The sequence below is a fragment of the Emys orbicularis genome, chromosome 6, assembly GCF_028017835.1.
Source record: "Emys orbicularis isolate rEmyOrb1 chromosome 6, rEmyOrb1.hap1, whole genome shotgun sequence".
Classification (NCBI taxonomy): Eukaryota; Metazoa; Chordata; order Testudines; family Emydidae; genus Emys; species Emys orbicularis.
The window spans coordinates 15,213,020-15,239,086 of NC_088688.1; the positions used below are offsets into that span (position 1 = coordinate 15,213,020).

At 43.3% G+C, this 26,067-nt stretch overlaps 1 protein-coding gene across 3 annotated transcripts in view; it reads right to left on the reverse strand.

Annotated features, from left to right (window-relative positions):
- The window catches only part of DYM (dymeclin), a 348,564-nt gene that overhangs the window by 25,225 nt on the left and 297,272 nt on the right, over positions 1-26,067 (reverse strand). For all 3 annotated transcript variants that reach the window (XM_065405941.1, XM_065405940.1, XM_065405937.1), the window contains 2 exons: positions 22,860-23,042; positions 10,903-11,016 (listed from right to left, as the gene is read on the reverse strand). In XM_065405941.1, coding sequence (XP_065262013.1) covers positions 10,903-11,016; positions 22,860-23,042 — 297 coding nt within the window. The remainder of the gene's footprint in view (positions 1-10,902; positions 11,017-22,859; positions 23,043-26,067) is intronic.

Genomic DNA, 26,067 nt, shown 5'->3' on the forward strand with positions numbered 1-26,067 from the left:
GTATGTGATTTACCAGCAACTTCAACACTCAGGCACCCAACAGTTAGATTGGGAGAGAAAAGTGATAATATGGTACTCAAGACTCACCCACAGCTCCCTCACGCTGAGATTTCCTCATTAGCCATGCCACTAATTCCAGCTTTTCCCACCCACTCAACATTACTTTGCTTCCATAACCCCTGCTATTCAGCTCCATTAGCTTGCAGAGCAGAAAAGTGAAATTGGCAACATGTTTGAAGCACTGGGGTCTCCTAAATTCCACTTTGCTGCTCCACTTACATACTCATAAGAAAAACATGTTGGCGTGCTATACGAGATATACCAGTCCTGTGACCCCAGACGCATGGCAAGGTGGATAGAGGTGTGGATTTAAAAGTGGATAATGGTAACTGAGGGAATAGCAAGTGTATAAGAGCAGTGATGTGACTGGATGACAATGAAATATTTACTGATTCAATAGTTATCTGAGAGGGGATAAGGCCAAAGCAGAAGGGACACGAATCCAACAAGTGCTCTCTAATCGGCCTATTGATCAGGGTGATGGATGCCTGCCTCTACTAAAGAACAAACACGATCGCTATGCAGCATCCTCAATCCCTGCTGATATGGGGAGTAAGACTCTGGTCACCTACATCTAGGCGACAGCAATGCAAACGACTATTGCTAAGTTTGTTCCACAGGTGACCCGGGATTAGAAAAGCAACATGTATATATGTTCATTGTGAAATATTATGGTAAAATATTGCACCAGTGCCACTATTACAAAATAGTGGTCATAATAAAAATGAACAACATATGCTTAAATAGCACCATTTATCTGAGTATCTTAAAACACTTTACAAAGAACAGGCCTCGATTTGTGAAGTAGGCAAGAATTAAACTTGTTTTACAAACAGGGAAACCAAAGGATTGAAACTCAGAGTTTCACAATGAGCCAATGGAAGAGCCAAGTAAAGAACCCAGGAGACCTGAATCCCAGCCCTGCAGTCAATTCACCATACCGTTTGGGGGCCTGATCTACTCCCACTGAAGACTCCTGTTAACTTTACTAGGAGTTGGAAAAGTCCTTGTTTCCTATTATTAAACTAGTAGTAAAGGTTCATAACATTTAAAACTACAGGGCAAAATCCTGGCCCCACTGACTTAAATAGGGCCAGTAGTTCAACCATGAATCTTTAAAATGCTAAGGAATAGGAGGAATGCACGTTTTAGGAGGGAAACAGAGCTGAAGTTCTCTGTTTACTCTTGATCTACAAAGGAAAAGTTTTATGGAGTGCTCTTTCCAAGTTGAAGGCATGATTATTATTTTCTGCTGGAAAACATTCTGGCTCGTTTACAGTGAGAATCTAATATTACATGGGAAAGAGTTTAAAGAGCAGAGACTCAAGAGCTTGCTAATGCATATTTTCCTACGCTGATGCTGTAGTAATGTTTATATTACTCTTTGATAGGGAGGTGTCAGAAAAGCATTACTATAGTTTTGACTTTGTGCCAGGAGTACAAGTAAACTAAAATTGCTGTTTCTTACTAGCCCTGGTTAGCAATGCCAATAAGTTGCTTTTTAATTCCTCCCCTCAGCACCCCACCTCCCATTTACTAGGTTACCCCACCACCACTAGTGGAAGAATCCACAGCAGGCCCTTGAAACAAATGTAAGCGAAAATCCTGTTTTAATTCCAGAAATGACTGACAGCTGCAATATAAAAGCAAACCTAAGTTGTTTGGGCTCTCAAGAGCAGCCACATTTTTGAAATGCGTTTCCTAAAGCCACTTGAGGGTTATTTTTGCACATAAGCCTATAAAAATAATTTAATAAAAATGTATATTCTAGAATTTTCATATCCAGAAGACACCTGGGGAGAGGTGGACTGCACATCCCCTTTTCAAACAGTCTTGAAAGTAATGTATAAATATGGTATCAGTTACAACATTAACGAACTCTCTTTGGGAGTGCCACACAGAGGTTGTGGATGCCATGGTATACACTACTGCTGCTAGACCTGGCAATCTTTTGACAGATAACTTGACTGTAACTAGGACCTTATGTGCAAAAGTACTTTTCTTACACCACCAAAGTAAGCCAAATCTTGGAATGTGCAACATTTAAAATTCCATATATAGGTTTAGCGGAGCAGTAATTGTACTGGGCATTTTCGTTGCTTTTTAGATTTAAAAATTCTAACACAAAAACAATCTTTTTTATATCAATATGCTTTACAAATGACTCGCCATATTAAGCAATCATTTTAAAAAGTCTAGAGGTTCGGTAATATGAAGCTTCTCACTTATTGAATGTTTCAAACTGAACTACATTCCAAATAGTCACAGTATACATTTATTTCCCTTTCCTTAAAGCTTCCAACTTACGTGCATTCTTACAACTTATATTGGAAACATGGCTTGGAAAACAGTTTTGTTAGTACACCTCTATCCCGATATAACGCTGTCCTCGCGAGCCAAAAAAGCTTACCGCGTTATAGGTGAAACCGCGTTATATCGAACTTGCTTTGATCCGCCGGAGTGCGCACCCCCCCCCCCCCCCCGGAGCACTGCTTTACCACGTTATATCCGAATTCATGTTATATCGGGTTGCGTTATATTGGGGTAGAGGTGTAGTTGATCACTAACTCATACCCCCTCATCTGCAGCATTTGCATTATATATATTGTATGTACATAGAAACAGGCCATATTTTCATCTCTTCAGAGCCTGCTGAAATAAATTTTAGATGAAGGAAGTTTCAGCAATGGGTTTTTGAGAGCATCGTCACAACTGAGGTCAACCCATTTTTCAAATGATTGCGGATCTGAAAACTGCTGCTGAAGAGTTATTTTCGTGCACTTGCCATAGCGATGTTGATGTAGTGCCGCAGGCTATGTCTATACTTACAGCACCGAGTAGAGCACACACACTGCTCGCCTCCGAGCAGCATCACAGGGAAAGACTCTAGCAGTGGGCAGGGCCGGCTCCAGGCACCAGCTTAACAAGCAGGTGCTTGGGGCGGCCAAGGGAGAGGGGCGGCACCTGCGGCAATTCGGGGGCGGCAGGTCCCTCACTCCCTCTAGGAGCGAAGGACCTGCCGCTGAACTGCCGCCGCCGATCGCGGCTTTTTTTTTTTTTTTTTTTTGCTTGGGGCGGCAGAAATGCTGGAGCCGGCCCTGGCAGTGGGGAAAGGCTCTGATAGGCAGGCAGGAGGCAGCGGAGAAAGGCTCCAGCAGCTCGCTATGGCAGGGAAAGGCTCCAGGAGCGGGGAGCTGACATAGCCATTCCCCGCTGCCTCCCCCCGCCAGAGTCTTTCTCCACTGCCAGAGCCTTTCCCTGCAGCAGAGAAAGGTTCCAGCACTGGGGAGGCAGCAGGATACTACGCTGCTAAAAACAGCAGTGTAGATAGGGGAGGCACTGACTGGGCATGTAGAGAGCCTTGCAGGTTCTGGTGTGCCTTTACTCCATTCACCTAAGCAGTGCCTCACCATTTATGCTGTTATTTATACCTGTGCTACGGTGCCGCAGCTGTGTTATTGTAGAACCCATAGCGTAGACATGGCCTGAGGCACTCTCATTCCAAAATAGGAGTGTCCACACATGGAGTTAATCAGGAATAGCTATTCCGGAATAACTCCCCTTAAACTAACTAAACCAAGCCCTATGATTATAAACCAATTTAGATAAACTAGTGTAAATCCCTGTGTGGACTCTTATTTCAATTTAGTCTATGGCTACACTACAGACCTTACAACAGCACAGCTGTGCCACTACAGCTGCACCGCTGTAAGGTCTCCTGTGCAGCTGCTTTATGCTGACAGGCGAGAGCTCTCCCATTGGCATAATTAGACCACCCCCAACCAATGGTGGTAGCTATGTCAGGGGACAGCGTCTCCCGCCAACATAGCGCTGTTTGCGCCGGTGCTTTTGTTGGTGAAATTTACATTGGTCAGGGATGTGGTTTTTTCACACCCCGACCCACAAAAGTGCTAGTGTAAATATAGCCTTAGTTTAAGACAACTAGGAACAGGTTTAAACTAAATGGAAATAAGCCACTATTAAATAAGAGTGTCCACACAAGGGTTTTCACCACTTTAACTAAGGCTATTTAATTAAACCAGTGCAAGTTTGTGCGTAGACAAGCCCTTGGGCAGCATCCTCAATGGGGCCATCTACTGTCATAAGTCCTGTCACAACACTTCACATAATTGTTCCTGGAACACCTGACTGTCCCAAAGCATATTTGTTGAGGGACAGGCAGCACATTCTTCTCTGCCAAAAGCCTGTGAGAATATGACCTCAGGGTATGAATGCTTTCAAAAGGAACATGAATTATTATTCACTGCTTCTCAAACAGCTCAGAAGTGAGAAAGTGACATCTCTAGGGGTATGTCTACACTAGAAGCGTCACAGTGGCACAGCTGCAGCTTCTCTGCGGTAGCATAGGCACTTACTACAGCAACAGAAGGGATTTTTCTGTCACTGCAGTAAATCCACCCCCTTGAGAGATGGTGAGCTAAGATGACAGAAGAATTCTTCAGCCGACTTGGCTGTTTCTACTACAATGGGGGTTAGGTTGACTCAACTACGTCACATGGGTGAGAGAACCTACGTTGTAGGTGCCGTTGTAGGCCTTAGTCTTTTTCACTATGAAACAATGACATTCAGCCCAATATCTGAGTTGCATTGCTTTGGTCTGTAGACATACACTAGAACCGTGCTTTCATTTTTATTCATGGTCCATGCGGCCCCAATAAAACCACTACGTATGTTTTTAGCATCAGTTCTGGAGAGCCGCAAAAGCAGTTTGCCAAAAATACATCCTACATTCCTCATTCCAGTTTGATATTCCTTAGGTTAAGGGTTAACAGCAGCTGTGGGTTAGTAAAGGGAAGTTTGCATTACAGCTGCCTGCATAATGTCAGATCTAAGGATGTATTAGACACAGTCAGTTTCCAGTATTGTCAGATCCTTGACCTTTCAGAGCAGAAAAACATAAATATGGAGAAAAATCTGATGAATTTATTTTAGGAAGTCTTCTGTCTCCCTCACCCAACACTATGCTCCAGAGTCCCTAGTCTCCATCATTAATCTGCCATTTTCTCCTTTGCAATGCCATGTGGCATTAATTTACATATTCCTACGCAGTGCCCAGCGTCCATGGCAGCTGGGCACTATTACAACAATTAAAACAAACATAAAACAGTCACAGGCAGAGACAACCCATTTAAATTAGTAAACCATATGTCTGCAATGGCTTAATTAAAGGCCTGTGTAAACAAATGTGCCTTGCATTGTGCCCCGCAGCTCACCGAAGTCTTGTTCTGGCACAGCACAGCAGCATGACCTCCAAGCACTGGGGGACTCACTGGAGAATGTCCTGCTGCAAGGACTCCTACAATGAAACTCCATGAATCATCAGCAAGAGCAATCCAGCTGATCTTAATTGGTGCCATGGTTCACAGAGTGAGGGATGATCTCCCATGTAGTTGCACCCTAGACCACCCATGTAAGGCTTTACAGACTGTAACCAACACCCTGAATTACATAAGAACGGCCATACTGGGTCAGACCAAAGGTCCATCTAGCCCAGTATCCTGTCTACCGACACTGGCCAATGCCAGATGCCCCAGAGGGAATGAACAGAACAGGTAATCATCAAGTGACCTATCCGCTATTACCCATTCCGAGCTTCGGACAAACAGAGGCTAGGAACACCATCCCTGCCCATCCTGGCTAATAGCCATTCATGGACCTATCCTCCATGAATTTATCTAGTTCTTTTTTGAACCCTGTTATAGTCTTGGCCTTCACAACATCCTCTGGCAAAGAGCTCCACAGGTTGACTGTGCGTTGTATGAAGAAATACTTCCTTTGGTTTGTTTTAAACCTGCTGCCTATTAATTTCATGTGGTGACCCCTAGTTCTTGTGTTAGGAGGAGGAGTAAATAACACTTACTTATTTACTCTCTCCACACAAGTCATGATTTTATAGACCTCTATCATATACCCATCTTAGTCGTCTCTTTTCCAAGCTGAAAAGTCCCAGCCTTATTAATCTCTCCTCATACGAAAGCCATTCCATACCCCTAATCATTTTTGTTGCCCTTTTCCAAACCCTTTCCAATTCCAATATATCTTTTTAGAGATGGGGTGACCAGATCTGCATGCGGTAGTCAAGATGGGAGTACCATGGATTTATATAGAAGCAATATGATATTTTCTTAATGATTCTCAACATTCTGTTTGCTTTTTTGACTGCCGCTGCACACTGACTGGATGTTTTCAGAGAACTATCCACAATGACTCCAAGATCTCTTTCTTGAGTGGTAACAACTAATTTAGACCCCATCATTTTATATGTATAGTTGTTTTCCAATGTGCATTACTTTGCATTTATCAGCATCGAATTTCATCTGCCATTTTGATGCCCAGTCACCTAGCTTTGAGAGATCCTTGGATCTTGGATCCAAATGCAAATAGGTGGTTAATCCAGAGCATGGAGCACTGGTGTAATGTACTCCTAGTGACCCAATGTACTCAGGACGTGGGTCTTTGCATTTTGCACCAGATGTACAATAAACACTGAAGAGCACATTGCAGTAATATAGAGGGAAGATAGCAAAGGCAAGCATAACTGTGGCAGTGTCTGCATTCAAACAGAAGGTCAAGCTGTCTAGCCAGCCTTAGATGAAAAAATGTTCTACAGGCCAAGACCAGTATCTGAGAATCCCAGTGCAATGGCAGACTGAGGATGACTCTAATATCAAACTGCAGTTGCCAATATATGTCAATTATTTGCAAGTGACACCGATGTGGGGGTTGATTTCATACTGCACAAGATTTATGCACCCAGTATTTATTTGCTGAATGGCACTCCCCTCACTCTGTAAGGGCTCAGGCAGTACCTGACTGTGAGCCTTATAAGGGGGCAAGGAAGTGAACAAAAGATGCCAACACCCTTCTGATCACCACAGAGGAGAGAACAGAACCCTTCCAGGCTTCTGAGAAGCCAGCAGCAGAACCAGGAAATTGCCTGCCCTCTGCATTGTAAATTCAGGAGCTTCCTCCTGCCAGCTTCTGGGAGGTCAAAGGCACTTTCCTCAAAGAGTATGTCTTCACTGTAGAGCTAACTTGAGTTATCTACATTCCAGTTACACCTCTCAAGTGAGCTTAGCACAAAGTGAGAGTAGCCACACTGTGAAAACGCACTTGAGTTGCTGCAGCCACACTAGCGCTACACTCATTTATGCGTGCTGCTGAAATTTCTGAGGGCACATGCCATGATTTTTAGGACTGCAGTAAGCTAAGCTGCTCTATGAATCCTTTCACATTCTTTGTGGGAGAACCTGTCTGTCCTTTCTGAGCACATGGGGGAACTTGTGGGAAAACATTGGAGAACTAGAGGCAGTTGAGTCATGCTAGCCTGTGTCGATGCTGCAGTGGTTATGTTATTAGCGGACAAGTTGTGCTCACTCTAGCTTAAGTCTATACCCCCTTTCTTGGGCCAGCCAACTCAGTGAAAAGCACCACTGCACTCAAATTAAGGGGTTTTGTGCATGGACAAGAGTCAAGTTAGGGGCAACTCTTGAGCTATAACTTGAGATAACTTTGCAGTGCAGACAAGCCCTACAATTTCAAGGCCAGAAGCCGGAGTCCTCCATTACCACCTTGGCCCAAAGCCATGGTTTATTTTAATTATACCGATTTCATTGTCTGTCTTCGGATGGACTAACTTTTGGGGTTGACAGTACTCCTGCAACCAGCTGGATGGTGTGCCAAGGCTGCAAAGCAGTTCTGGGACAGCTATTAGGCAGTACTCAGGAACAATCCTGTCTCCAATTTTCCATTCCCTCCCTATCCCCTGCTGTCTGGTGACTAAGGGCTTGCTTCCTATGTCACAAACAGGAGTTGAAGGACCTGGAACTGCTCAGCTAAGAGAGGAGCAAGCCTCAGAGGGTATGTTTACACAGGGATTTTGGAGCGAGCCTCCCAGCCCAGATTGATAGACTTGGCCTAGCAGGGCTCATGCTAGTTCCCTAAAAATAGCTGTATAGACGGTGCCTTGAAATTGAGGCATGGGCTGGAGCTCGGACTCAGAAGCGACCTGGGCTGGGAGGCTCACTCCAAAATGCTTTATTGACATACCCTGAGACGTGCCCTGAACACTCAAACCCTGGTTTTTTGTTCAGTCGGGGCCCAGGGATTGGATGGAAAAAGTTTTTTTTTCCTTTTACATTTTGTTGAGTGAATTTTATTGCTCGTAAAACTAGAACAAGTTTTAATGACTGTTAAATGCTTGACTCATATCAAAGAGGCACAGTATAAGAGCATAACTGCTTCTGTCGAGCACAGTGAGAGATTATAAAGAAACAGAAAAAAGAAGCAAATACAAATCAACACACAGTGGAAAAAAATCAGGCAGGGCGGAAATCCAACTTAAGCAAGTGTTTGTAAAAATAAAATGTTTTTAGTTTAAATGGCTTAGCCAGTGGGAAATTTCTTTCAAAAGCATGAAATGTGGTCTCTCAAGTATGTTCACTCCATGAACCCAAATGTCAGCTTCCAGTTAATATCTGGCATTCAGAACAAGTTTTCCCACTTATTGTAAAATAGCAGTTATCTGCTGGCTAACTCTCATTGAAAATCCTGAGATAAATCCCAGACTCCAGACACAGTCTCACTTCTCTCACGCTCCTAATCCTCAAACTACAGATAATTCACTGAAAGGAAGAAAAGACAACTTGTGAATTTAAAAGAGACAGAGAGAGAGACAGACACTAAGGCCAATTTTCACCTATCACCATGATCTTTAAATTGCCCTTAATAAGCTTCTGCAATAAAAAAGGGAGCCTGGATTGTGGGCTGCTTGTCTGCAAAGGAGACAGCTCTATCTATGAGCTGTGGTTTCCACCTCAGTCCCAGCTTATTAGCTTTATTTATCTTCTCTCTCAGGCTGAAAGAGAAATAACCAGCTCTCGATTTCAGCACCTGCCCTTTATCATTCTGTTTATGCAGGAGTCTTCTAAAAGGCTAATTACTCAGCATGGACTTTCCCTGACTTACACAGTATATGGCTAAAAGCACATGATTTAAATAATGTTAATTACACTATGTTTATCTTGAACAGCAGTGAGGTTGCTTCTTGTAAGGATACTAAGACACAGAGCTTCCAGTTCTTGGCATGTATTTGCCAAAAAGATTCAAGGGATGATTTTTCACATATTTACCTAAAAAGGTCAATTTAATTAGCAATCTGAGATTTGCGTTTGAGTTACAGGTATGTGTTCCTGTCAGTCACAGGCCACTTCCCAGTGTGAACGTGACGAGGAGTGGCATGGAATGCAGTGAAACTCATAAGCACCATTGGGCAGATCAGGATCATGGGTGCAAGTGCTTTTTTTGGTTTACATTTTTTCATATTTTAACCATGGCTCCAACAATCTGCTCAAAATCTAAGTACTGGTAAATCTAATTCATCTGCAGTTATTTCTTCCACTAAACCCACAATAACCGAGTCAAGAACAGTCACTATTTTAGATATTTTCCTTATTTTTATATATATATATATATATAGAGAGAGAAAAATAAAACCCTGAACTGAGCTACCAGCAGGTGCGTCTGCCTTGAGTCAGTGAGTGAAAGCACGGCTTCAGTCCTCACCCTTCCACCCCCATGGCCTGTTTACTGTTCATCAACCTCACTCAACATCGGGGATTACTGATGTTTGAGCACTCAAGATGAAACTCCCTATAGATAGAGCTAACCATGGCATGCAGTAACTATACCCAGAGAGTTATTCATGGTGGTATAGGATTAAGGCACTCTCCTTTGTCTGGTAGTTGAAGCTCTGAGGTTCCTTTATAGCACAGAGCTGCTACACAAAAAGAGGGTAGATGCTCAGGCTGCCCTTCAGGTATCTACTCTAGCCTTGGGCTAGGAGTTTCCCAGATGAAAAAGTCAGGGGCTAGAGCAAGAAGAGCTATGAGGTGCCATGGACAGAGAGAGACAGAGGCACAAAACAGCTTCTTCTGAGGGACAGGGCTGAGGGGCCTGCCCTGAGGTTTCTGCAAGAGACACTTGCTTGGGCTACTGTTTGTTACCACCCACTTGAGGAAATGGGGCTTGTGTACATTTTACAAACAAACCCACACACACACACACACTAAGGAAAACCTTGATTCTGCATCACTGATATCTGCTCCAGACAAGAAACTGACCTGCTCTGATCTGACCTTTGGTCAGCAAAGGGGCAACAATAATAAAGTCAGTATTTGGGAGCGAGTGTTGTCTAGTGCAGTGGTTCTCAAACTAGGGCCGTCGCTTGTTCAGGGAAAGCCCCTGGCGGGCCGGGCCGGTTTGTTTACCTGCTGTGTCCGCAGGTTCAGCCGATCGTGGCTCCCACTGGCTGCGGTTCGCTACTCCAGGCCAATGGGGGCTGCAGGAAGGGCGGCCAGCACGTCCCTCGGTCCGCGCCACTTCTTGCAGCCCCCATTGGCCTGGAGCGGCAAAGGGAGCAATGTGGGTGTCTGGAAGGCCAGAGAGGATGACGACGCAGTAGTAAAAATGGGAAATGATGAGGGCCTGGTTGAGAATTTTTACAGTGTGGTCAGAGAGAAAAGACTCCATCTCTGAGACATTATGAGAAAACCCCACCCCGGGCGTGTTCTAACTTCTCCAAATCGTAGGCACCAAAATTCACTAGCAAATCACGAAAATACATTTTACACACACACACACACACACAAATCTAAACATAAGCTTACAGTCCAAACTAATGAGGTATTTTAAATTAAAACACAAACATACTACAATCCATAATGCAGTACCATATGACCTGATCTCAAAAGAAAAATGACATTTTGACATAATTAATTGGAACACTACATTTGAATTGACTAAGTCTTTGCCAGCACTTACTCTTAGTCTGTCTTTGGGCAATGCAACAGCTCCTTGTTTGATAATTTCCAGAACTCTCTCCACTGACAGCTGGGCTCCGGCTTGCTCTAACCGTGAGCTGAAAAAGCCGATCACCTGAAATAGAAAGTGATAACATATAAACAAGTGCAAGAAAGAGATAATTTTACCAGTTTATGAATGAAACAATCATTTTCTCTCCCTCCCTTGATCAGAATATCCTTAAACTGTTCTTTTCAAAGCACTCGTAATTACTTATGCCACCATCAAGAAATGTGCTGATTTATGACAAGTTAATAAAAATTATCAACATTCTTCAACAGTCAGTGTTGGTGGCTGATTAATTTAATACCGTTTATTTAGCAATGCAATTCAATTAATAGATTTACAATTTCTAGTGCCAGTATCAACATATGTTGACATTCTGTTCATATATATTATGTTACTAATGTGTACAAGTAGAAAGTTTCCTAAACAACAGAAATCTGTGTAATACCTGTTACATATACAAGAAAACTTCTGGGTAATATTTGACTGAAACAGGCTTATAATGAGTCAGTTTCTATTGAAACAAATTCACAACTACCTAACACTTCACAGTGGATGTCACATATCTAAAAAAGATTTCAAAACTAGACTGGAGAAAGCATTAGAAAAAGCACTGTTGGGAACAATCTTGCTTTGGCAGTCCAACCTCTAGTATAACACAGACCATAAAATGTTATCCAATGATTCCTGCCTTAGGATCAATAACTTGTGGTTGAAGCAAAGCATAAATTTTAGAAAATGGGATAGATTAATGTTTCCATCACAGCTGGACCCAAGTATTCAGAGATGCCAGCTCTCACATTCGTATCTCGGTGCTAGCTTGAGATTTTGCTGCTCTTGGAAAATAGGGAAATGAGCACTCTTCCCAGACCCATACACTGAGAACAATCACTGAACAAACGACTGCCCTGGCTCTCTTCCTCTCCAGCTATAGCTGCCTGAGCCCCAAGGAGGGGGTGATTATTGGGGTAAAAGAAAAATAGAATAAACCCATCAACCTAACTAAACCAGAGGCACAGTGAGCAGAGAAACGAGGCGCCCAGGGAGCACAGGGTTTGGTACTCAGTGTTAATAAAGGTGGAGTGTGGAGGGAAGTGATCCAAAACCCACACAAATCACCAACCATAGACAGGGGGCTGGCAGTATTGCCAACCCCAAGTGTCCAAATATCACAAGTCAGGTCCCCCCAAATCAGGATTTTTTTTTAATCTCATGTGCGCACCTCTACATTTGGAGCCTTTAGGGTCCAACTTTTCAAGCTTTTCTCCACCATGATGGCCAGAAATGTACGTTTGTTTTCAAAAATGGAAACTGAGGTTTGCATGTAATCACATGACTCCAACAATTGGAGATTTAAAAAAATCATGAAATATGGTGATAAAACTGGGAGAGTTGGCAACACGAGGCTGGGACTTCAGGGGTACCCAAACCACAGTGATTAAAACTAAGCATGCACCCAGGTTCCCCACATGTCTACCCTGTTTGTTCCTTCCTGTTGCTGCTTCCCCAAGGCTCTGAACACCTCATGCATTCCACTGGCCAGGCCAGGCCAGGTTCACACCATATTTTATTCTCTCTTCTCTGGTCCAGCTTGCCCCTGTCAGTCAGGGCTTCACCCCCATCATTCACCTTCAGGTTCCAGTAGAAGCAGGTGGTCCACCCCCAGTTCCTGATTTGGAACAACATGGAAAAATAATTCCATCATCCTACATTTCTCTATCTCCTTTCATCCTCAAAGAACCTAAAGCACTTTGCAAATGACATTAGTTCATCTGGAAGATGGTGGCAACCATGAAGCACAGTACAGTGTACAAGAGTGCAGAGAGGAGAACTTCTGGCCAAGGACACAAGATCCTGCCTGCAGTTCCACAAAAAAGGGGGATAATTCAGAACCCAATTCCCAGAGCACAACTGCACGTACTTAGTGGGCCTACAGAAATACCACAAGTCTGCATGCATAAGTGAGTAGTTGGATGTCTGATTGACTATTTCCATATGCAAATACCCAAAATCAGTGTACATATTCCATATGCAAATACATCTGTGTACATGTTCCTGTTATGTGGGGATGCAGTCTAGATGGGTGAAACTGTGTGTGTCATCTTAGAAAAGCAGTAATTCCACATTATGCATCTGAAGCTTTACAACTCTAGCACACTGAAGTAACCTTTGTTAATCATCTCCAAGTTTAAAAAAAAAAGTGTACTGTATTAAAAAAAATCTCAGTGGAGCTGCCTTTGTTCTGTTGAGCGAGACACACAGCTGGAGCCAGGAACCATTAACCTAATTATGCCTCACAACTGGGCTGCTGTTAGTAAAACAAAGACAGCTGATGGTTTGATTACTTTGGGATTCAAATTAGGCTCTCCTTTACCCTGAGCCTGTAAGCTCTGCCTCCTTTTAGAACAGGTAGATTTGCCAGGTTTGCAGAGTAATCTTCTCTGGAAATTGCAAAGTACAAAACAAATTAAATACAAAAATATTATATTACAATCGCTGTAGGGATCCTTTCACAAGAGAATTTAAGCAATGGTTTAAAGGGAAATGATACAGTTAAAAATGTGGTTTGAAAATGTCATTATAAAGTTACAAAATCTGTTAACTTTTAGGCAATCCCATCAAACCAACAGACATATCTTCTAAATCACACATAAATATCTTGTCCTTAAGCAATGTGTTATGAAAAGGACATAAAAGAATTATGTTTGAAATGTTCTGTCAAGCAAATAATGCTAACAGCTCATTGGCTAAAATGGGAGTTTAATTAAATATTGGGAAATACCCAAAAATACTGGGAGCATGTGAACACTTGATAAAGTGGATATCAATACATTTAATCTTGATATGTCTGGCCTAAATACAATAAAATGTTTTAATATCTGTAATTTGTGGCTTCGCTGAACAAAAAAGTTACCTCATCCATCTAGTCAAGTTATATAAAATGGCTCCACTCAAAATGATTTCTGTTGAAGGAATTGTGGGCAATCTTGGTAGTGTGCGCACCATTTTGTGTAAAACACTGAGGAAAAGATACCAATCTATGGGTAAGTAATCTTGTATTTTATATAGAGGTGAGTGGGAGGAAAAGTTGCTGCTTTGGTCAAATTTTACTTTTATCTTCTATATTGCGCTTTCACAATGTATGTCAAGGCACACAGAGCTTTCGATGGGTATTCTTTGGGGTGGAGTTTAAGACTGAAATCTAAATAAATAGATATATTAAGATAAAAATATACAATTGTTTTGGTATTAGGACTTTATAATTATCGATTAGATGGCATAATTGAGTAATACCATTTTTGACCCAAATATTAAAACCTCCCAAGTGAACCGTTGAGTTTACAAAAAAAGAGATGCACTATATATAAGGCATAGTATCCAAAGTATTTCAAGCCACATAGCTCAAGTCTGAGTTGATGGCAGCTTCTCAGAGAAATAAATAGGTATATCATGTGTTGAGGTGAATGCTTAAAAAAACAACAACAGTGGTATGGTATTGTTCAATATTCAACCAGTATGGGTGAAGAAAACCACGGAGAGACGAACACCACCTTTCTTCCTCCAAGCCACTTCTCTGCTGTAACACAAGGTAACTGATTTTATACAAAAACAACAAGGAGTCCGGTAGCATCTTAAAGAGTAACAGATTTATTTGGGCATAAGCTTTCGTGGATAAAAAACCCCACTTCTTCATCTTTTACCCACGAAAGCTTATGCCCAAATAAATCTGTTAGTCTTTAAGGTGCCACCGGACTCCTTGTTGTTTTTGTGGATACAGACTAACACGGCTACCCCCGATATTTGATTTTATACAGTTTATTAGTCCAAACAAACTTGGAGATGTATTATGGTAAGATGTTCTGGGTGGTGGTTTAGTTTGTTTTTTTGTTTGTTTTAAGAAAAAAAAAAGGAATATGCTCTTGGAAAATCAGATACAAATAATTCATTACAGACAGAAAAATCGTTTTTAGAATTAAGAGTTATTCAATAAAAGTTAAGTACAGTAAAAGCTGTTTTATCCGGCACTTCACCAGCCGGAAAGCTCTATAAACCGGCATTTCTGATCTTAACTGAAATTCCAGTTTATAGTCCGGTTGGTGTGGGGCCAGCAGGGGGTTGGGGCGCAGCAGAGGGTGTGGAGCGTGGGCTCTGGGAGGGAGTGTGGGTGCGGGTGGGGGCTCAGGGCAGTGAGTTGGGGCATAGGAAGGGATGCAGGGTGCTGGATCCGGGGGGGGAGCACACCTTGGGCAACTCCCCACAAGCAGGAACCTGTCCCAGCTGCTCCTAGGCGAAGGCGCGGCAGGCAGTTCTGCGTACTGACCCCATCCCGCCCCGAGCACTAGCTCCGCAGCTCCCATTGGCTGGGATCCATGGCCAATGGGAGCTGCGGGGGCGGCACCTGCGGGCAGAGGCAGTGCGCAGAGCCACTTGCTGTGCCTCTGCCAAGGAGCAGCCGGGACAGGTCTCCGCTGGCGGGGAGCTGTCCGAGGTGAGCGCCCCCCAGATCCAGCACCCCGCATCCCCTCCCACATCCTACGCCCCCTCCCGCACCCAAACTCCCTCCCTCTTAGTTAACCGGCATTTTTCACTTACTGGCTCCCCCCCCTTCCCTGAACATGCTGGATAAAACAGCTTTTACTGTATTTTCCAGTGGTCAAGATCCTTAACTAGATCCCACTCCTAAATAACTATATTTAAATAAATCCTGAATATTAACTGAAACCTCAACTCAATCCTCGTGCTAGGGTGACCAGACAGCAAATGTGAAAAATTGGGACAGGGGGTGGGGAGTAATAGGAGCCTATATAAGAAAAAGACCCAAAAATCGGGACTGTTCCTATAAAATCGGGACATCTGGTCACCCTAATCTCGTGCTCATGTAAAAGAAGGCATGTGAAATTGAAACTGCTTCAGTTTTATCATAGTTATTTTAAAACCTGAGAGTAAACACACAGTTTTATTACCTTTTGCAAGGAGGGTTTGAGGCCAAAAGAAGCACAGTTTCCATGTATTGAGGACTTCTATATTTCATAGTGTCCATTTTGATATCTTGGAAGTGATTGTTCTCTCTAATCATTTGAGCAACTGGTCTGATGGAAACAGTAAGTAACTACAAAGATGACAATGGGCAACCAAAGCTGGTCCCTCTGAATTATTTAAAGCCCTACAAATTCAAATATACAAGGATCCTGTCTATAGGAGGAAGACGACCCATGGTAAAAGGTTGCTCCTCCACCCTGGCCCAACCTTTAAAAGGGATTGAATAATCTTTGGCGACCAGTGTAGTCAGGGCCAAACTGCTTCCCTCCCCTATTACAGAAAGCACTTTTCTGTAAAGCAGTTTGGGCTGGTTGACAATAGTGCCCAGGGGCGGCTCTAGCTTTTTTGCTGCCCCAAGCACGGCAGGCAGGCTGCCTTCAGCGGCATGCCTGCGGGAGGTCCGCCGGTCCCGCGGCTTCGGCGTACCCGCCGCCGAATTGCCGCCAAATCCGCGGGACCGGTGGACCTCCCGCAGGCATGCTGCCTTGCAGGGACCGGCATGCAGCCCCCTGTGGCTTGCCACCCCAGGCACACGCTTGGAGCGCTGGTGCCTGGAGCCGCCACTGATGGTGCCTAAACAATTTTTGTCCCAATTGGTCAATTTCCCAGTAGAGCTGCACCTTTAGTTCCTCTTTTCATGTCACACAACAGTCACACAACTAGAATGCAAGTATAATTTATGATAAAGGTGTTTTGGTGTTTTTTAAGAAATGGCAGAGAATCCAACATGTCTAACATTTTGCCTGTCTGCTGAAGTCATTTGACATTTTGAAATAAAGAAATATTTATAAAATGTGTATTAAAAACCAAAGCTTCTAAAAACATATCTACCTGTCTCTGAATTTCCTTAGCTTGGATTCTATTTCAGGTTAAGCTGAAGTGCTGTGAGCTTTTGCAGCACAGCACTGTTGTCTGCCTAACTAGCAATCTCACAACTTAACTTTCATAGATAAAAGCAACAGCAGGATTCATTGCTGCCTTCTCGGCCCACACTTTTCAAGGTTAACTCTGCGAAAGAGGAAAATAGCCTATAATAAATGCAAAAATCTTGACTTTTTTAAAATGGTGAAAACAGAAAGGTGCGTGTATATTCCGAGGTTTGCTGTTTTAGATTTGCAGCATGGGCCATCACAGTTTGAGTAACACGCCAAACCCACAAGCAAATCAAAAGAAGAAGGGGACAAAACAAACCTCTCATGAGGACAGACAATAAGCATCAGCACCTCACCTAAGCAGATTCCTTAGCAAGACATAGATCAATACATACAAGTAACACTTGGGTAGAGGATGGTGACTGCTGTTGGCCCCTACTGGCCTGCAGCACAGGTGAAACAGACCCTCTGACTATCTCTTTAGCCCTAACAAAAGTGGTTTCAGGCATCAGCAATGAGAATTGTGCAAAAGGTTCACCATCAAACCCAAAGTAACAGTAAACAACCTTAAAACTCAGAGTAGGTTCACTAAATAATCTGAGAACCTTCCTTGGGACTCTGGGACCATTTTCAAGTGATCCTGTCACGGAAAATTATTAAATATTATAAGAATGCTACAGTACTGGGTAAGTTTTACAAACTCAAAACCAGGCAAATCATCATGAAAAATCTTTCATTGGAAATATTTCAACAGACTCTTGTAGTCAGCAAGGCTGCAAATTTTCCAGCAGACATTTTTAGAAAATCATGGAAATGTAGTTAAAAAAACCCTAATTGAACAAAAGAAACCCCACAAGCAATTTACAGTGCTTGGTACCGAAAATAACCTTTGCATGCAAAAGAGTGCTCATGAGCACTGTAAGTTCTGTAATAACAGGCCCAAAAATAAAAGCTGCCATATTAGAGCCAAGCCAAATCTCCTAATTTCGAAGTCTCTAACTGGGGAGGGAGATGGAAGCCATGAGACACACTGGGGAATTAAAGTTCTCACTAGGAAACACTGGGCTGATCCTCTGCATCATCACACTGTTGCTGCTGAGCTCCCGCTCGCTATCAGCCTACCTATCAAACAAGGATTTTAGCAGCTCCTAATGAAGTTTGTTCAACTACTTATCACATCCATCCAACTCTTACAGCAGCCGAGAAAGTAATGAAGTCAATGACTCTCCATGACATTCCTGGCACGGGTCCAGCCCTAGCAATTACCTGTTAGGAGCCTCTACCAAACTCCTGGGACATATGAGGCTGTTTACCAAATTAGAGATCATTTGCGGAATAAAGACAGATACACAGTCTGCACTGCGGGGTTTCAGTAGTAAGCCGGAATAGAAATCATACCATTCCTCTGTGCTAGATGAGCCACAGCAAGAATAGCCCATTTAGCGCGACAAGATACACACTATCCCAGTAAGATGACTTTCTAAAATTAAAAGTAAATTAATAGGAAATGGAAGGTATTTTGATTTCAGTCTATTGTTTACAGTGTTAAATGTGCCCATATGTTCCCAGTTATACAGTGATGGTGATTACTAGTTTGTTTGTAAAAGATACAGAGAAGGGAAATATAACTAATGTCCAATTTACACTGGAAAGTGTTTTATACTCTGGTTACCCTTAAACACTTGCCATAAATATAGAGGTTACATCAGTATCTGCAATATTACCTCTAGGGGATAACTTGAATACTTCAAATACTGAGGCAAAGTTATGAGTTATCTAAGGCAGCTGAGTACGTTTTTAAGGGTGACCACTGTATGAAAAACTCTACAGATTTTTCACATTGGATAAATCATCAGCTACCTTCTGCACATGCTGCCTAACAGTTTAGGGTGGGAAAAATCCTACGTCCAGTGTAAAGGGAGAATGATTCCACTCTGTAAGCAGGGTTTTCCTGATGACTCCTGATCCTGCCAGTTGTGCAAGGAATAGTGCTACTGCACAAATGAGGTCTGCATAAGTGATGAGTGCAGCATCCCTTCTAGCAGTAGTCCCCAGTGGCACCTGGTGTGGAGAGCTACACACGTTTGCCATGTGGTAGGGGTCAGACGGGGTAGTGATGGGTGGAGTCGGCATTTGGCACCACAATCTCTGCAGAGTCAGACAAGTGATTTAGAAGCATGGGGAAGATGCCCCCCCACTGCCAAATATCCCTACACCTGGAAGCTTAGGGGCCATCATGTAGCCAGGGACCTGGCAGCTGCACCACAAGCACAAAGCCCCTGAATACAGGCAGCCCTGCTGGAGAAGAGGCATGTCTGAAGGCTGGCCAGCCTATGGTGTCCCTACCACAGCCAGTCAGAGAGACACCCCAGATGGAATCCCACTCTGCAGTGTTGCGGAGCCATCAGATCATCTGTGGCACCAACTTTCCATGGGGGGGCTGTTTCCTGCTGTATGGGTGAATCCCTGCACAAAGATGGGCTTTAGATTGCCATTCCATGGGGTGGTCAGCATCCTCCCACAGGACTCCATGCACTCTGCAGCACCCTGAGAACCATATACTGGCAGGATCAAGTCCACAGAGCAGAGAAGGGAAATGTAGTGGCATGAGCACAGTTCTGGGAGTCAGGGACACTTGGGCTATGCCTTCTGTGGTCTTAGACAAATACTTAACCTCATTGCCTCAGTGTTTCCATCTGTAAAGTGGGGGTAATATTCCTTACCACTCTCTTGAGGGTGTTGGGAGGACGTGTCCATATGCTTTAGCAACTGCAATCTAAAAAAGACTGATTCTGTTCTCCAGGGAATGGCAACTGTGCAGGCACTACTTCTGGATTGGGGGTGAAGAGAGGAGTCTATTGAGTCCAATCATTTATTCAGATGGGAAAGCTGACAGCTCTCACCACCTGCTAGCTGGTGACAGGTACATTTTAAAAATAAAATTTTTGACATCTTTGCTTTCCTAACAAAGAGGTTATTTAAAACTTCAAGACACTCCCTTGGAAGGCTTTAAATAGTTAGAAGGCTTCAGAACCTGCCTGGCATTATCCTATATCCTAACATTAAAGGGTTTTGTTTAAATGGTTACATTAGTAAACCCACATTTAACTGTTACATGGGGAAGAACGCCTTTGTCTTCCACAGAAGGCGTAGCCTAGTGGGCATGGGCTTGTCAGGCAGCAAAGCCTGGGCTCTATTCCTGGCTCTGCCTCTGCCTCGCATGGTCACAGACAAGTCAAACCTCTTGATAAAATAAGTACAGAGGCTACCCACCTCACTGGGGAACTGTGAAGGTTAGTTACTTATTCAGTTAGTGTTTGTCTAGATGGAACATTGTTTCCCTTCCCACAACCTGCAAATGAAGTATTGTAGGTCAGCTCTCCTAGCCAATCCTGCATCATTACATCATCTGAACACTGTAGCTGCGAAAGACCCTGGGGGCATTTTGAGGTCTGAACTCTACCCCTCAAAAATCTTTGGCAGGCAGCAAAATGAGAACAGTGGGTGGAGGAGAAAGAACAGCAATTCAGCCACTTCAGATAAAGATGAAAATGGCTTTGCATATGGATCTTTAGAAGCGTGTCAATCTCAGCTGGTATTTTAAAAAAGTAAACCAATATACGACTCACAAACAGGCTTTTAGTAACATCACATGAAAAATGAGGTACCCACTGCAGCAAGAAATACAACATGCTGTAGAGCTTAAGGCTCCCGCAGCTTGAATCCATTGCTCATAGTAGGACAAAATTACAGTAAAGTCCTGATCATTAGGAGCCTAATCTTGGAATCCATGCTGTGCATGTAGAATGCCTATTGAAGTCAAAGGGAGCTCCTGGAATTACTATGGGTATTTAAATGCAGTATTTGTAATGTCTCATATAACAAGAGGTGCTTTAACAATTTTAGTGCATCTCTTCTGATTAGTGACCTCAAATATCAAAGGAGCAACTAATAAGGAGCACACGGCATGGATATCAGCATTGCGCAATTAAGAGAGAAGTGGGAGAAGGAAAATATTTTGGTCCATAGCAATCTGTAATTATAAAGAGGTTTAATTAAAACGGAAGGGAAAAATGAAAACAAGTTTTGTTTTATATGGTTTTATTTCATTTACTTTTCCATAGAAAGATAACACTTATGCTCAAGTTTAGATATGGTGCAGTTGAGAAAAAAAAGCACTTAATTGTAGTTAAAGCTTCAGTGGGCCATGTGTGTTCCCCATCGTATGCAGCAGATACAATGACAAAAGTGTAACGCTGCAGGTCCAGGGAAAAGATTGGATAGAGAAGGCTGCACGGCAGCTGCCTCCTATGCCACTGGCTCTGGCCTCATTTTTATGAACGCCAAGTGCTCTTGCAGAATATATATATATATTTTAAATCAACCAATCCTCTGTCCTCCCTTGCTATGATCAGGGCCAGTATGAATCTGTACCATTTGGCTAATCTATACCCACTCATTTGGTTACACAAACTGAAAGAGGGCGATGAATTTGAAATGTGGTGAATTACCATCTAAATTTCTAAATAAGGCTGCTAATGCTAATTTGGCTCTTCTAGTAAAGAAGAAAACAAACCATTGGTGATATTAAATTAAAATACCTGTATATCACTCAACCAGTGTAGCTAGCTGACAGTATGCCTGAACTATGGCCAGAAGAGATGGTAAAAAACTATTTGCATTTAATTACTGTATAAATATTAACGAATGGAGGCCAAAATACTGATCTATTGAACCTTAACATTTGTTATTTTCTAGCAAGTATTATCATCCAGGTCCTTAATATATGAATATGAAAGGCACCATTATATTTCATATTAGAAGATACTTATCTACCACATCCCCCATCACAGCAGCCTGCTATGTATGGAGATAAATATGAGGATCTAACATGGCTCCCTACAGAGAAAGTAAAAACAACAAGGAGTCCTTGTGGCACCTTAGAGCCCAACAAATATATTTGGGCATAAGCTTTTGTGGGCTAAAACCCACTTCATCAGATGCATGGAGGAACATACAGTAGGGAGGTATAAATATACAGCACATGAAAAGATGGAAGTTGCCTTACCAAGTGCTAACGAGCCAATTCAATTAAGGTGGAAGTGGGCTATTCTCAACAGGTGACAAAAAGGGGTGAATACGAAGGGAGGAAAAATCATTTTTGTAGTGCTAATGAGGCCAATGTAATCAAGGTGGCCCATTTCAAACAGTTGATACAGACTAACAAGGCTACCACTCTGAAACCTACAGAGAAAGTGAAATTCATCCTTTCTAATAACCAGCACAGGTCCACTTGAGAGTGGCAGTAGGGGCTCTTTCACCCTAGAGAGAAATTAGGGCTAAGAATTCTGATTTATGCTTTTCCTAAACTCCTACTCACCAGACTCTTCTGTAGGTCAAAGCAGCCCAAGTTCAGATAGGGCATGCTGCCTGCCTGCAGTTAGCTGAAGGAGAAACTCTCCTACGCTAGTTTTTTCCTCCACTTCCATCACTGGAGTATTAAGAGAGATTACTGTAGGAAAAGAACCTAATCTTGTCTGAAGGAAGAGGATCCTTGTGGTGTGCCCTTGCAGAAGGGGAGTAAAGAATAACTGCCACTGGCCTCCTTTAGAAAATTGAAAAGCAACTACTTGGAGGGGGTTCCTTCCAGAAGAGGATCTGTTGCAGCTTGGGGAAATCCTCATCAGTGGGCTCCCCAAATCTCATGGCACAAGTCATGGTGTCTGCCAAGTAAGGATGGAATCCAGTATGGTTCATGGCGGAGTCCCAGAGACTGAAGGAAGGGAGAGGAATTGAGAACAACCCAAGTTCCACCCCTCTCTTAGCTACAATCATGATTTGGAAGCTCAATATTTTTAATAGAGTCTAAAAATATCTAGCAAAAGAAAGGGATATATAAATGTGAAAAAAATCATCACTTCTCTCAAAAGCATATTCAGCTAACAATGTATTTAAGAGGCTTGTTTTACTGCTTGCAACTGATTAATAAATATTACTTACCAGGTCTATATTTTGCATTATGTCCTGGAAGGAAGGGTGAGTTCGAAACTGCTCAAACAGATCCCGCTTGTAAAGCAGTGCATACACCAAATTGGGGTTGTGATGGAGAGAATTTGTCAAGCAGGAATTGATAATCTCTAACATCATTCTGATCACTTCTTCAATCACATTCAGGTCTTGTGCCTTTAAGAAACAAACAAAAGGTTAGCATGCCCCTTCCACTATATATTAGGCAGAAATGATAGTACTCAGGTATTATTACTAATGTAGCTGTTAGCTGGCTGATGTCTCATCAATAGTGAACAAGTCTTGCATTCTTGCTTGTCTGGTAACATAGCTATGCTTTCTCCTTTAACATCCAAACTTTTACCTTAGAGGTCCATGGACTGTAGCGTCCACTTTGCAGAATGCTCCCGCCCCAAAGAATTTTAACCACAGTAACTGCAGCCAGTTAAATTCACTGAAGTTATGTGATTTTAGTCAATTTCCACGCCTAGCAGGTGCTGCAGGTAAATGCAGCTCAGTATAGGTGCACTGCATTTTATTTTCTGTTCAGTATTCATTGGGGAAAACAAAAAGGAGAAAGAGTAAACAGAGAGCCAGAAAAAGTCAGCAAGAAGGAAAACAAAAGATGGCAGGGAAAAAGAGAAAGAAACAAAAAGTAGGAAGACAATCTGGACCAAAACACATTCCTCCTCCAAACTTTTCTGTTGCACATTATTTTGGCACTCTAGGTTACTGAAGTTGGATCACTGATGGTCCCCTACTGGTAGTGCACTAGGCCACCATACTTTAGATCAATTGCACTTAATGTATTTGACAACCAATCCAGACAATGACCACCCATAATCCAACCTTCCATTCTAAGCAAGATCACAGAGAAGCTAGCAAAATTCCATCTCCAACCCCACCTGACAACATCCTGGATCCCTCTCACTGGGCCTTCACACCAGGATATGGCATACAGACAGTCTTTACATTGGAGACTAGTCCTCTCTTGATTGTGGACAATGGGCAAACCTCCCTGCTCATATTGTTCACCCTCACAGCAGCATTTGACACTGTTGATCAAGACACTTTAGAGACCTGGTAAGGGAGAGCAAAATCACCCCAAGATGGCTTCAGTCTTGCTTATTATCCCGAACACAAGATTGAGAATATTAGCTCATGAGCCTAGCATTGGTTTTGCCTTCTACATTTCAGAAAAAGCCATTAACTACCCAATAGCACTTCCCTATTTCATAACTGAGCTCTGCTGACAGGGTGGGGAGTGAAAATCATTCCAATGCATTTTACTGGACTTTCAATCTGCAAATAGTAAAGTTTCTTTCCAGTATAAAGCAATACCACTTTTTAAAATCCCGTCAGATTGCAGCGATTATCACATATCAGTTAACACTGCCTCCTTTGCCAAGGCTGAGGAGGATAACAAAAGTTGCCACTATTCCACTTGGGGGAAGACAAGGGGAGGAAAAGGAATTCATGGCTTCCATCCATGGCTCTCCCATTTTGGTGCCCTATGCAGCCCCCCCATGGGGGGCCTGTTTGGGGCCCCAGGCCTCCGGGGGGAAGGAGGGGCGCAGGGCTGGCCCCAGACCTCCGCGGGGAGAGGGCTGGGGGAAAGAGGGGGAAACCGCCCCCCAGCCCCAGCCCGCTCTGCTCTGCTCACCTGGCTCCCAGCCTTGGGGGGTGGGGGACACCGTCCCCCAGCACTCGCCAGCAGCGTGGCTGGGAGCCAGGGGATTGGAGCAGGCTGGGGCCAGGTAGCTCCACTTACCATGCGGTGAGTGCAGGCCCATCCCCTGCAGCAGTCCTCAGGAGAGTGGGGGCGGGGCTGGGGCAGACCAGGGGTGGGAAGAGGCGGGGCTAGGGTGGGGGCCATGGGGAAGAGGCGGAGCAGGGGCTGGAGTAACACACAGCTGCGCATGGCACCAGGAAATGTGGTGCCCCAAATTCCATGGTGCCCTATGCAGCTGCGTACGTTGCGTATGGGTAAGGACGACCCTGCTTCCATCCTACTGCAGCTACTTCCTATCAACAGTGGAGAGAAGTTAGTCTCCCTGCAGCTTCTCTATATTGGAAGTGAAGATATGTCTACCTCTTTTCCCCCACCTTCAAGTTCCCTGTGCAACAATGTCCCCGCCACCACTTTATTCTGCAGTGAAGTAAGCAATGTAGATCAGATAAGACTTTCATGTCCATTTGTCTCCCATGTATACAAAGCAAGTCTAAATTATGAAGTCCTTAAGAAATGCGTGTTGGAATAACATTGTACTGTGCACATGTTCAAATTCATTTTTAATCCTCAGCATGCCAACTGTTTTGACTTTTTTATTTTAATGCAAGAGGTTTCTTTTGAAGGGGGATTATGGTCCTCATTCCAGTCCTGAGGATATCCCATTTTTTTACTGCTTTGGTGTCACCCATCTTGAAGGCCCTTTGTATGGTGGCCAATAGAATCCTGGCAGAAACTCACTGCAGAGATGATCACTATGGCTGTTTAATCAGCCAAAGAGATCATAGTGTTGTATGACAGAAAGCACTCCTGGCGTTCAGGACACGATGTGCTCCCTCTGTAATAGTCCCAATACCAAGCTTTGAGTAACTAAGTGCATTTTAGTGAAAACATGGCGTAATTACTTCAGCTGAGTTATAGTGAAAAATTCAGACCTGGCTAAGCAAGGTGCATCTCCCGTGACATCAGCTGAGTTGTGCCTGCTTAATTAGGTTTGAATTTGTCTCAACATTTTTTGAATTATGGAAGGATAAATCGAATATTACGGTAGGATTTTCAAAAGCTCTCCTTGCTTGTTTAACTCCACTCCTACTGAAGTGGGGAGAAGAGGAAGGATAATCCAGCAGTTAGGACACTAGCCTGGGACTTGGGATATATGAGTTCAATTCCCTGTCCCACCACAGACCCCCTGTTTGACCCTGGGCAAGTCACTTAACCTCTCTGTGCCCAAGTTCCCATCTGCAAAATGGGGATAACAGCACTTCCCTACCCCATCGTGGTGTTGTGAGGATAAATACAATAAAGACCATGAGGCACTCTGATACTACAGTAATAGAGGCCACATAAATTCCTAAAGCAAACAGTTTAAAGCTGATAGTAAGACTCCAATTGTCTAAGACTTTAAGAAGGTAAAAATCACTAAATGGCTATTGCATGGTAACATTAAATCACTACCAACCTGGACTGAATTAA